Source organism: Podarcis bocagei (assembly GCF_964188305.1).
Source record: "Podarcis bocagei genome assembly, chromosome: 3".
Taxonomy (NCBI): Eukaryota; Metazoa; Chordata; class Lepidosauria; order Squamata; family Lacertidae; genus Podarcis; species Podarcis bocagei.
Genome location: NC_138127.1, coordinates 22,812,046 through 22,824,313, shown reverse-complemented (window position 1 = coordinate 22,824,313; position 12,268 = coordinate 22,812,046). Strand labels below are relative to the sequence as shown.

General features: G+C 43.3%; 2 protein-coding genes and 1 long non-coding RNA gene across 7 annotated transcripts in view; 2 read left to right on the top strand and 1 right to left on the bottom strand.

Moving 5' to 3' along the window:
- COL9A1 (collagen type IX alpha 1 chain) overlaps positions 1–12,268 on the top strand; it is a 62,891-nt gene that overhangs the window by 46,101 nt on the left and 4,522 nt on the right. For all 5 annotated transcript variants that reach the window (XM_081186924.1, XM_081186926.1, XM_081186927.1 and 2 more), the window contains 6 exons: positions 4,617–4,652; positions 4,758–4,802; positions 5,716–5,748; positions 7,801–7,947; positions 8,124–8,178; positions 10,553–10,741. In XM_081186924.1, coding sequence (XP_081043050.1) covers positions 4,617–4,652; positions 4,758–4,802; positions 5,716–5,748; positions 7,801–7,947; positions 8,124–8,178; positions 10,553–10,741 — 505 coding nt within the window. The remainder of the gene's footprint in view (positions 1–4,616; positions 4,653–4,757; positions 4,803–5,715; positions 5,749–7,800; positions 7,948–8,123; positions 8,179–10,552; positions 10,742–12,268) is intronic.
- Positions 5,782–12,268, bottom strand: part of COL19A1 (collagen type XIX alpha 1 chain) — a 219,116-nt gene continuing 212,629 nt past the window's right edge. The window contains exon 48 of the mRNA XM_081186913.1: positions 5,782–7,752. Within this exon, the coding sequence (XP_081043039.1) occupies positions 7,748–7,752 (5 nt within the window). The 3' untranslated portion in view covers positions 5,782–7,747. The remainder of the gene's footprint in view (positions 7,753–12,268) is intronic.
- LOC308583164 lies at positions 8,188–10,452 on the top strand. The gene is made up of 2 exons (XR_014006101.1): positions 8,188–8,576; positions 9,017–10,452. It is a non-coding gene; the product is annotated as an uncharacterized lncRNA (long non-coding RNA).

The following is a 12,268-nucleotide window of genomic DNA, read 5'->3' as shown; positions in this document are numbered from 1 at the left end:
TGAGCATTCATCATTATGGCATTAGCTTAGTTGGCAGAGTGCTATAGAATTCCAGAGCCATCAGTTCCGAGGAATTAACTCGGAAAGGGTTTATTCTCAAGGGAAGTCTAATTATAGGTAGTCTTTACCACTTGCTACCGATGCCTAGAGCTCTTCATTGTAGCTGTGCCTTCCCCAGACCTCATGTGATCTTCTCTATATTTAAAATGGTGTGTGTGTGTGTGTGTGTGTGTGTGTGTGTGTGTATAAATTTTGCTCCAGTCCTTGAAGTGTCTACTGGTGGATTATTTGGTGGTCCAAAACACTAATAGCTACCATTAACAAAAACCATTCCTGCTGCATTCTAGAACTCAACATCAGCCTTAGAGTTTTTCCGAGTACCCCTTAGCTGCAGTGCTTATTGCACTGAATGAAAATATGTTCCTGGACAAAATGAAGGACACAATCCCTTTCACTCACAGAGAGCACCACACCTCAGGCCATTGGAGTAAATACTGTTCCAGGGCCGCCACCCCCCCCCCAATGCACTTCACCTTGGGGAGTCCAATAGCCTGCTCTTTTCTAAGCCCTCAGGACATTGGTTACCTTACTTCTAGTCTTATTAGTAGTGGTAGTCTGTGCACTAGCGGGTGGAAGAGGAATGTGGCACCTTAGGTCCTCCATACATTGTGAATGGTTGGGTGTATTTCTGCAGTGTGCCCAAGGTCATTCACCATGGTAGTGGCATACATGCCCGGAGGTGGCTTAGTGGGGAGGGTGAAGTTCTAATAGACACCTTTGGCGCACCCTGCAGGTGTCTCTGTCTCCATGACAGGTGAATATAATGTCCTTTTCCCACCAAGGTCTGCTTCAAACATGCCTTCTCAACCTTCCAACTTTCCCTCGGTTGTACAGTTGCTGCTCTGTCCATGTGACCCAAGGATCCATGCATGCTGCTGTTGGGATTTTTGAATCTCCTTCCCACTTGGATCCAAGAGGAATTCCACAGTGGGTGCTCATTGTGTGGTTTGCCGGAACCACCTAGGAAGGGGATACAAACACTCATGCATGGATTAGTGACCACAAGGAAGCAGTGTTTGATGGTACTGTCGGAATCCATCTTGAAACACACAAGTAGGCACAGGTACTCACCTTCTCACATGAAGATGGCCAAAAATGCTGATGTTTGACGTGAGGATTATACCTTGTCATCAACTCACATGGCTCCGTCTGTCATGGTAATATATTCAGTTATGCATGAAGATGGGTCCAAACCATTAGGGCAGACAGAAGTGAAACTTGAAGGAATACAAGAAGCGGTGTTATACTAAGCCAGGGCAACGTTCCATTTTTTTATTTTTGCTTTTGTTGTAGAATGATATTTTCTATGAGGGGGCATGGTGGTGGTAAGTTGGCACAATTCAAACCCAGTGGCAGGAGAGCCAGATTGGCTCCGGCATTATATTTGCACTGCCCTGAGCTTGCTGCTGCCACCTCTGTTCTGGTATACAGCAACAATTCAGAGTGAGGGAGGTCAGATGATTGGCTCTGCTGTAAATGTGCAGGGTGGGTGTAACTACATGCCATAGGAAACATACTGGATGTAACTGATAGAATATTAGTTACACAGAGGGTAGATGGTAGCAGTGGCATGGTGGGGTGGCGGCAAAGGGGCAGTTTCCTCAGGCGCAGAATTGTTAGGGGTGCAAAATTTCAATGCCTGGTGCTGCCTCAATACAGTCGCATGCTTCTGTTGCTGGGCTACATTGAAAATGGCTTCTCCGTGCAAACCAGGAAGTGACCTCTCCAAACAACGGAATGACTCTTATTTCTTCAATCTCCTGGGTGACTCAGACACTGTTAGGCAGTTGAATGTGCATGTGTACTCTGTCTATTTCTCTCCCTCCCCCCTCCTCTGTGCGGCCCTGGATACTGGCAACCCATGCTACACCACTGAATGGTAACCATTATCTGGGGGGTGTATTTGTGCTGCATCCGGAAATTGCCAAAACCAGACACAACACACTGTTTCCCTCCTAGCACTGCAGGATGTTGTGATGTCCCGACATGCAGAGCAATCCCATGGGAACAGTGTCTGGCCAGGTATTCTGACTTGGAAGTCTCAGGGTAGCCTACTGTTGCAGTGGTACCCGTGTCCACATTCTTGCCACATACTTATTATTTTGGTTATGCTCAGCGGTGTTGTATAAAAGCACTGCCACTATTACTTTATTCTTAAATTGCAATAATACAAATGTACCTTGTATACATTCTGTAGGAGGGAGTGCTGAATATTTGTATCTAGTTTGCTTCTGTTCTTCTTTTCCTCTCATCTTTGTGCCTTCATGCTGCTCAGCAGGCATGATGCAATGTATGAAAGTCAAGAGAAATAAGAAGTGTAGATGAAAGAGTATTGTGTGTGTGTTCAATATAAATATCTCCAAAATCTTTGGTGCATTCAAACACACACCCCACACACTCGGCAGCAGTAGTACCAGATTGTGAGGGGGCAAACTCTTTCTCATATATTAAGCCTTCCCATAAAGAAACATCTCTATGTTTCAAAGGAGCACTCTGATTTGCAAAACATTTATTCGGAATTAAGTTATGCTGTTTCCATCAGATTTACAATCTTGGATGAAAGTCTGCTTAGAAGAGCAGTCTCAATTAAAATTCTAATTTAATATTCTATCTATTGTTGGGTTTAATGGAAGTCCCTAGGTGTTTTTAAAATGAAAGCTGTTTTTCTTAAAAAAATAAGAAATCAAGAACAAAAATGGGAGACCTTCCTGATCTGTCTTGCGGAAATAGGTCTTGTGCAGGTAGAAAGGCTTGGTAGAAATTCAACAAGAGAAGCTTGTCCCACAGTAAAGATGGAGCAGTGGAAATCTTCACCAGCTGCATTTAATGTCTGCTGTGCAGCTATTTAATATACTGGGGCCCTGGAAGAAGAAAGGTGGCAATCAACAATACTAAGTTTCATTAGCGGTAGCTTGAGAAGTGGTTTGTTAAGTAAATAAGTCAATGAACATGTCTCCTGGCAAGGAATTCTGAATATGAGAGGAAGAGGGAGGGAAGGAGAGGCAGTCTTGATGTGCAAATGAAAAATGTAAAAGATGGAATTGAGAGTGAGAGTTAAAATTTGCATTGAAAGGGCAGGAAAACTCACCAGTACACAAGATCATATCATTCAATGTGAAATAATTAACTGTGATGCACAGATACCTCTCAGTTATGTTTTTCAAAGGTCTAAATACCCCCAAATGCCTTGGAGTTAGGGGTTTCCAACTTCCTAAAATTGGGGAAACCACGCCTTGCAGGGGAAAAAGAGGAAATGACTCTTTTTATTATTATTTCAGGTCAAACACAGTTTGGAATTAGCCTTGTTTGGTGCCATGTTTTGTAAAGCAATTTCCATCAAGTGCATGAACCACGATATACCAAGTAGATGATCAGCCAAGGGTGTGAACCTGTTGCCCAGACCCCATTTAGCACAATTTTCCTGAGTCCTGAATTCCCAGGCACAAGCCATGTGGTTCACTTGTCAACTACGGGAGAAGAAGGAATGGCCACAAGAGATTTCTGAGAGCATTAATCACCCACCTTGGCTGTCCCCATAATGCCACTTAGGCCTACACTTAAATTGAACTCTGTTTGTCATGTTGACAGCAAGGAGGAAGAGTTGAAATTGTCTGGTTATTGATTAGTGTTACCAGAAAAAAAAGGAAAGCAGGAATAGTGTTATTTAAAGTCTGACTGAATTCAGCCCTGACTGAAACACTGGATTTCCTCAAGCCTCGGACATTGCTCCATTGCTGTAATTTTTATTGCTGTTTTGGTTTTCTTTCCTTCGTGTTAAAAAAATTGTTTTTTTAGAATATTTTGGAAAATATTCATGGAATAAACTGTTATGCATATATGGAGTAAACCACTTGCAGTGCAGTCATATTGCAGCTAGCTCAAAGAACACATGAATCAAATAGATGATGATGTTGCCATTATTTACAGTGGTACTTCAGTTGTCGAACGTAATCCCTCCCGGAAGACCGTTTGACTTCTGAAACGTTCGACAACCAAGGCACAATGGGCGGTTGGCAAATTCCATTGAGAAAATGGAGAAATGTGCCTCAAAAGCTGTTTGAATTTCGAGGTGCATTCGAAAACGGAAGCATTCACTTCCGGGTTTTTGGCATTCGGGTTCCAAAACATTCGGCTTCTGAGACGCTTGAAAACCAAGCTTCCACTCTACTTAATTTAATAATTTAGATACTATTTAATACTGTAGTTTCTATGTGGTGTACAGTAAGGATATATCGTACATCATAAAACCAGTTAAAGTTAACCATAAGATCAGAAAAAACACACACTTTAATCGAATGGGGAATTTGCTTCCAAAGGGAGCTCTTTATGTGCAGCAGAACATAGATGTATGAATCCCTGGATCTAGGCAAGGGAATTTTAAACTTACTTATTCCCATGAGTACACACACACACAAAATAAAATTATCAAATCATGGACAGCTTGTTTGTTAAATGCAAATCAATGCCTCACTGTTTAGGGCATTTTTAAACTGTCTACAGTAGCTAATTTTAAGTTTGTTTGTTTTAAAATCATGTTATTTTTGTTTTGCACATAGGGTTTGGTTGGTGAGCCAGGACCTAAAGGAGATCAAGTGAGTACACATATTCACATTGTCTCGTATGCTTCCAGCAAGGTTGAAATTATGGAAAATGCCTTATCCTTATTTATAAATAATATGCTTCTTGTTATAATATAGGGAGCTGCTGGTGGAGAAGGGGAGCCTGGACAAAGAGGCGATCTTGTAAGATCTTTTCACTTCATTCATTCTACACACCCAGCTTTAAAACTGGCAGGTGTTGTTTCATATATAACACAGACAAATGGGTCATGCAACTTGCTGTTGAAAGAGCTGCACATTCCAAGTGAACGAAAAAAGATAGCTCTGTAGACATTTGGGTACTATTATTGCATTCCTATATACACTCTCTAGGAAATTAAGTTCCGCTGAACAGGGCTTATTCCTGAGTAGAAACTCGTAGGATTGCACATTAGAGGAATACAAAATGTGATCTGATTGCTTTGCCTATTTCTCAACACTGGACATTCACAGAGCAAATGCCGCCACATCTGACTACTTTGGATCAGTCTAGTGAGGCAGATAAGCCTCTGAGAACATTACCCACTTGTGTTCTCAGCTCTTCCTACCCCCATGCAACTTGACATTGTTGTGCCATATCAGAGGCAGGGCACAGCCATTAGCGATGTAGTTACAGTTCAGAGGCAGTTTTAGAATAGCACAACGTGTGGCCCTGCAGATGTTCCTGGACTTCACTCCTAGCAGACCCAGCCAGGATGGCCTTTAGTCAGGGATGATGGGAGTTGTGATTCAACAACATTTGGAGGGTAACAGGTTCGCCATCTCCACTCCAGAACATACTGAATCTTGAATGAGGCATCAAAATGTTCAACTACAGATAGCACCACTTTCATGAACAAAACCCCTCATTTTTTAAAAGAAGCCTTTTAAAACAAAAAACCCTTTTCATCCTTTTACACTGCTTCTGTAAGTCTACGTTTTAAGTACACCGTGAGGTTTCCATTCCTTTTAAGAGTGATATCATTTCTTAAAATATTTAGAAAATAGTACAATATTCATTTTATTTAAAACTGCTTGCGCGTATGCCATCCTGACACAATTCATCTTGTTTTGTTAGGGCGACATGGGTTTGCCAGGCCCTAAAGGATCTGTAAGTATGATGAACTGCATTGTTACAGAAAATCAAAATGTTAATAAATCAGCGGAATATTTCAAACAAGGGGGTGGTTATTTAGCTTCGCAAATGGGGCTTCAATATTTAGTTCCCCAAGCAAGGAAGTTAAGGCAAATGTGATCCATCACTCATCGTTTTTATTCTAATGCTGTGGATTACTAGAGGGTTTCTTAGAGTGACAAATTTCATCTCTCAGTGTGTGGGGATGGAGGAGTTTGTTTCTGCGAAGAGGGGCAAATGAATGAGTCAGTGCGGAACTTCCCAGTGGTTGAGTAGAGCAATCCTTGTGAACTTAAATTTTTATACAGGTCATAATCCAGAGTTGAATATCTTCTATGCATCTCACACAGAAAAAAGACACTCAGTCTGGATGTAGAATTTGGCTGCTTAGTATCTAAATCCCCCCTCCTTTTACCAGAAGTAATTCCATAGCTTTCGTCCATGCTGAGACAAAGATTGGCAGAGGCCATGTTCGAACAATCCTATCTTGGTTTCCTAAGCCATGCCACAAAGGTGAACCCTGTGCACTTAATGCAGCCACTTTGCTTCTCCTTCCACATGAGCTGCAAAACAAGGAAGTCTTCAGTTAACCATAGTGTTACATCTGAACTGAGAAATCCTATTTAATGTCTTCCGGACAAGCCAGGGATATCTTAATGATGTCCCAATAACCTGCCTTGTTTGGAAGCCATTTTCTGGTTCAGACTTAAATCATAAACAGTACTGAACTGGAGACATCCTGACTTGCTCACCTACCCAAAGGGAGGAGTGAAGCACCTGGGTGATGTCAGTTAACGATGCACCTATGGTTACAGGGCAGCTTGCCCAGAATTTCTGTTGCTATCTGAAAAGATGCAGCTTTGGCTATTGGTGGGCTGTGTGGACCTTGGACATAAACGTGCTTACTTTTAAATAGGTTTTATTTCAAAATGATTGCGTGATTATCCCACTGTCTCAGTGATTCCTCAATGAAGTAATACAGAATACTATAAAAAGGAGTCTGCCAGCCCACACTATGCTAATGGGGGTCTTATGTAAAGTTTGGAATGCATTGATTGGAGAATATATAGGGTGCACTGAAATCTTGCAAATTAAAGTTCACCCCCAACTTCTTCAGTTTCCATATCCACCCAATTGATCATTGCAAGATCCTTACCACTTTTGTTATCATCCCAGGGATGAAAAGTTCTGCAACTAGTAACATTGGCGCCATAGTTTTCTGTTTGTCTGAGAAGAGAAGTAGTTGCGATTAGTTTTCCCCTGCAGTGGTTTAGAGGCAGCCGTTTGCAAACACTTGTGTTACCAATTTCTAGCTTATCTAATATTTATTTGCTCTGCAGTTATATTTATAGAATACAAAAATGGGGGGGGGGAGAGATCTTAAAAGCACTTGTAGTTTATGGCCTCCTTGGTAGTTAAGCTGTTTTTTAAATATTTAATATATTCATAGGATTTGTGCAAAGGCAAAAGTTTAGAATTGCTTCAGGGATTCATATTGCTTAAGTAATGTATCACAGTGGAGGTGCCTGTGGGGAAAAGAGAAAGCAAATGCCACTTGCTATGCAGCAGACGCTTCCCTATGTGTTTATTTACTGCACTGCATAAAAATGGTCCTCCTCTAAAAGAGAACAGGCTCTGCCACCAAAAATAAAGACAAACTCAAAACCACGGTCCCACATAAGGCTTGTTAAGTCTTTCCTCTTCAGTTGAAATTGCCAAATCTAGCAGGGGACATTGTTCAGAATGTCAGGGTGCCATGGCAGCCATGTTAAAAAAAAGAAAAGAAAGATATATACCGGTCACCATCTCCATTTTACTGAGCAGCCTTCCCAAGCCCCGTGCCATCATTCCACAAAGTACAAATCTGCAAACGTCAACTCCTACTTTCCCACTATGAATGTTGTGGGAGCCGGAGGAAGTACATGCAGCAGTTTACTGCTGTATTGAGATACCTGGAACAATGTGGAAGAGTAGCTCACTCTGCAAAAAAAGAAAGAAAGAAATCTGTTCACTTCCTGCCATCTTTAGGTTGGGAATCCTGGTGAACCTGGGTCACGCGGGCCTGAAGGAAGTCGTGGTTTGCCCGGGATAGAAGGATTACGTGGGCCCCCTGGACCTCGTGGTTTGCAAGGCCAACAAGGTGCAACAGGCCTGCCGGGCAGCCAGGGCCCAGCTGTAAGTAAGATATCCTTTCGCATGGCTATTTATGTCACTGCAAGAATTATGAATGGGCTTGCAATCAAAACTGCAGGTGGCAATCTATTGCAGATCCCTGCAATCTGCTGGGACCATCTAAATTTTTTGCTGGACGCAATTCTGCCCACTGTTTACAGAATGCTTATTTGTTTCAGGGCAGAGCGCCAACCGATGCACACATTAAGCAGGTTTGCATGAGAGTTCTGCAAGGTAAATAAACCACATTTCTGTTTGTGAACTCCGAATATGAGTTTTTTCAACCAAACACTAAACTTCATGGAGGCAGCTTGAGGCCCTCAAGAGCTTGCATTTACTGTGTGTGTCGCCTGCTTTTCTCCTAGCAGCACATGCTTTGGTGGCTGGCTGGCTGGAACCTCTGCTGATTTGGGGTGGAAAACAACTGAAATTGGAAGTTTTTGGGTGGCGGGTTGTCTTGTGTGGTGGTGGTGGTTTTTCTTATTGAAGATTCCCATTCAGAAAGAACAGTGTTCCAAGTCATTGGATTGGCGCCAACTTTTTATAGGGAACAAACGTTTAGATGTAGCTGTTGGCATGACTCTGGGCAGCAGGACAGGAAGGCACAGCACCCAGTCAAAAAGAGGGCAAGGGTGGTGTAATGGGTTTAGGGGTTGCTCGTGCGTAAGTTGCCGCCACTCCTGGCTAGGTTACCTGGTTGAACCCTTTCTGACTGAACAGCCTCCAGCATCGTGACTGTCTCAGTCGCTGGCAGAATCCATCAGTGGGCGTTTCTTGAACTTCTTCCAGCACAAAAATTCTTTGATGCCTAGTCTCCGCCTAGTCTCCCTGCGCGGAAGCCTTCTGCGCAGGGAGGGTGTGGGCAGCGGAGGACCCGTACTCTCTCCGCTGGTCTCCGGCGAGGAGTCTTGGAGCCTCCTCTCCGATTCCCCCATCGGCCCCCCTTCTCCACTGGTGTTACGCTGATTTCCTTCCCCAGCAAATGGGCTGCCCCTCTCCCTACTGGGACCCTCTCCGGCATCCCTCTGGAGCCTTCCCTCCGCCTCTAGCTCCGATGGCAGTTCCCTGACAGGTGGGGAGAAGCTCCTGCATTCTCCACGACATTTTTCTCCTTTAACATGAAGGCTGTTTTGGCCACAAGCAAAGCCATCAAAGGCAGCCTTTGCCAACCCAAAGCCCTTCAGATGATAACTCCCACCAGCCCCTGCCAGTACAACTGCCATCTCAGTGCTATTGCTATAATTAACATGGATCATCAGTAGTTTAAGAAAGATCATTTAGTTGCACTTTGTGGTGCTCAAGAAGTTGCTTTTGTAAAGCCTTAAAATAAGGCTGTAAGTGATGTGTCAAATAGACTGTGGTAGAACTCAGCTCCCGAATTGCAGACTTTGACATAGGATAAAACATGCTAAAGTATGGGCAGTTAATGAGAACTGTGTTCCTTCAGTCATCCGTGCGTGTAAACATTGCAATAGCATTGATTTTATTCTTGTTTTATAATTTGCTATATTTGTAGCTTTGAATTTATTGCGTCTGTGTCGGGGCGGAGGAAATCTGTGCCCTGCTGACAGTGGCTGATGCCGAGGTCCTCTGGGATGTTGCACTGCTGTATTTCAGCAGTTTAAGAGGCATTATTGCACTCTGTGATTTAATTTGAGGCCTTCTCAGCACAACTGCTATTTTTTAAAACTGCCCAACAGGGTATATTATTAGTTTCCACTTCAGATTTAGCTTTGCTATGAAGATAAATGTTCCCATCTCCTTTTATCAAGTTTAGAATGTCCCTATAGGGAAGGGCTGTAGCTCAGTGGTAGAACACATGTCTTGCATGAAGAAGATTCAATCCCTGGCATTTCCAGTAGGGCTGGGAAAGATTTGAGCAGCTGCTGGTCAGTGTAGACAATGCTAAGCTAGGCGGAATAATGCTCTGACTTGGTATAGGCAGCTTTCTATGTTCTTTGAACATTAGGTTATGTGAGGCCAATTGTGGTGGATTTGAAGGCTATCTGAGGATTCAGCAGCTGAAGTGTTGCATTTGCATCAAAATGGGGGGGGGGGGGAACTACTGGAAACATCATGCCATATCCCAAGCAAAAAATAAATTTAAAAATGCATCTTTCACAGTGTCTCTGTGTGGCCGATACGTTATCACAGAACTTTTCAGATGGGGAATTAAAACAAATTATCATGCAAGAGATTCAGTTTCCTTTCTGCTCACCACTCATAACCTTCCTACCTGCATATATGTGGCAGATGCATGCTAAATGTCCCCCCTCCGTCGCCTTGTCATGGAAATCTTCTGCTCCCAGTTTTTAGGAAGTATTTAAACCCAAGGAATTGCCACATCTAATATAAAACCTAATATCAGAAACTTCTTTGAAGTCTACTGGGTCTCATCAGAATTGTAAAAACCACCTCTTTATTTATTCATAAAAAAGCCAATAGGCATCTAGTCCTCATGGTTACATGGGTTTGAAAATGTTGCTTTTTATGAAAAGGGTGATGAGTTTTTTTTAAAAAAAGCAACCACCAAGAAATCCAGATATACTACAGATGATTAGATTAAACTTAGTTTGTAATTCATCTTCCTTTCTCCCCCATTTAACAGAGCAACTGGCTCAACTGGCTGCCAGTCTTCGGAGGCCGGAGTTTGGCGCTCCTGGCCTCCCAGGCCGCCCTGGGCCACCGGGTTCCCCTGGACCACCTGGAGACAATGGCTTCCCAGGACAGCTTGGGCTTCGAGGACTGCCTGGCCTTAAGGGTCCTCCTGGAGACATTGGGCTGAAAGGCCCCAAAGGTAAGAGACCAATGCATGCTTACCTGGGAGCATCGCTTCCTGAAGTCAACAGGACTCAGCCACAAGGAAACATGTATAAGAGAGGGCTGCTCAGTGCTAGGATTGCATATAAAACACACCGAAGCTATTTGCTGTGGCATGATCATTACTACATGCAGTTTAATGGAAGTTTGTCTACATTAATGGATCCGTCACATACAATTGATACATATTGATTCAGCTTTGTTCATGTTCCTGGCTTTGATGCCAGAAATTGTTGTTCCTTTCCCATTTTCGTTCCAGGAAAGAGTACAAGCAAATTTCTTCTTTTTCCCATTATTGACCTCAGTATGTAACACAGCAAGCACCCCTAGCACACTGTGTTCTTAATTTCTGTAAGTGTTTCCCCTGTGACTTCTGTCTGCACACTCCCCTTCTTGAGGTTTCATTCTCTGCTCTTCTTTTTCTTGGTCAGTCCAATTCTACCAGATGCCTTTGTACTACTTACTACCTCTAATGAACCAGCTGGGAGTCCCATGAGTAACTGAAATAGGCAGAAGGTATTGCCTCTATCTCCTGCCAACCTAGCAGTTCGAAAGCACATCAGAGTGCAAGTAGATAAATAGGTACCGCTCCAGCGGGAAGGTAAATGGCGTTTCCGTGCACTGCTCTGGTTCGCCAGAAGCGGCTTAGTCATGCTGGCCACATGACCTGGAAGCTGTACACCAGCTCCCTCGGCCAATAAAGTGAGATGAGCGCCGCAACCCCAGAGTCGGTCACGACTGGACCTAATGGTCAGGGGTTCCTTTACCCTTTACCTCTATCTACACCAGAGTCCTGCTGCAGAAGGGTACCTGGGTCTGCTGGAGCATCATGCAAGAGAGGCCAAGTTGGATATTGTTTGAGGCAGGTGGAAGTTGTGGCAGATTTGTGCTGGAACCAGATCAGGGCAATCATTGCCTCAGGTCTTGCGACACACGTTGCTTGCTTACATCAATTCTCATTAAAATAAATGGGCCGTATAGTTGTGTAACTAGCTGCAGCCATGATCGTTTTAGCTTCCTGTTTCTGAGCTGAATAACCCAACTAGGGAGATACTTATTTACTACTTTTTTTCACAGTGGCAAAGAAAGAACTGAGATCACATAGGCTATATGCACCATAATCCTTTGCATGTTCACCTGGAAGAGAGCAATGCTGAGTTCATTGGCATTTAATCCCTGTTAAGTGTGCACAGGTTTTGCAGCCTTGGCGATAGAAACAGACCTCCTCCTCACCTTTCATTGTTGCATTCAGAACACTCTCCAGTCCTTTTATGCAGAATTTTATTTCACTTCCCAGGCCCGGCTGTTTGTGCTCGTTTCCCATTAAAAACATAGAGCACATTCATCCTTTGAATGTAAAGTTTCTCATCTGAAACTTCTTGCTAAGCCTCAATATGACATCAGGCTAGACAGGGTTGGGATTACACCAGTGTGGCATTTTAGCAAGGTTTGCATGCATTCTCTGGCCCACTGCTAACTTGACACTTAAGCATATTGTTACTGT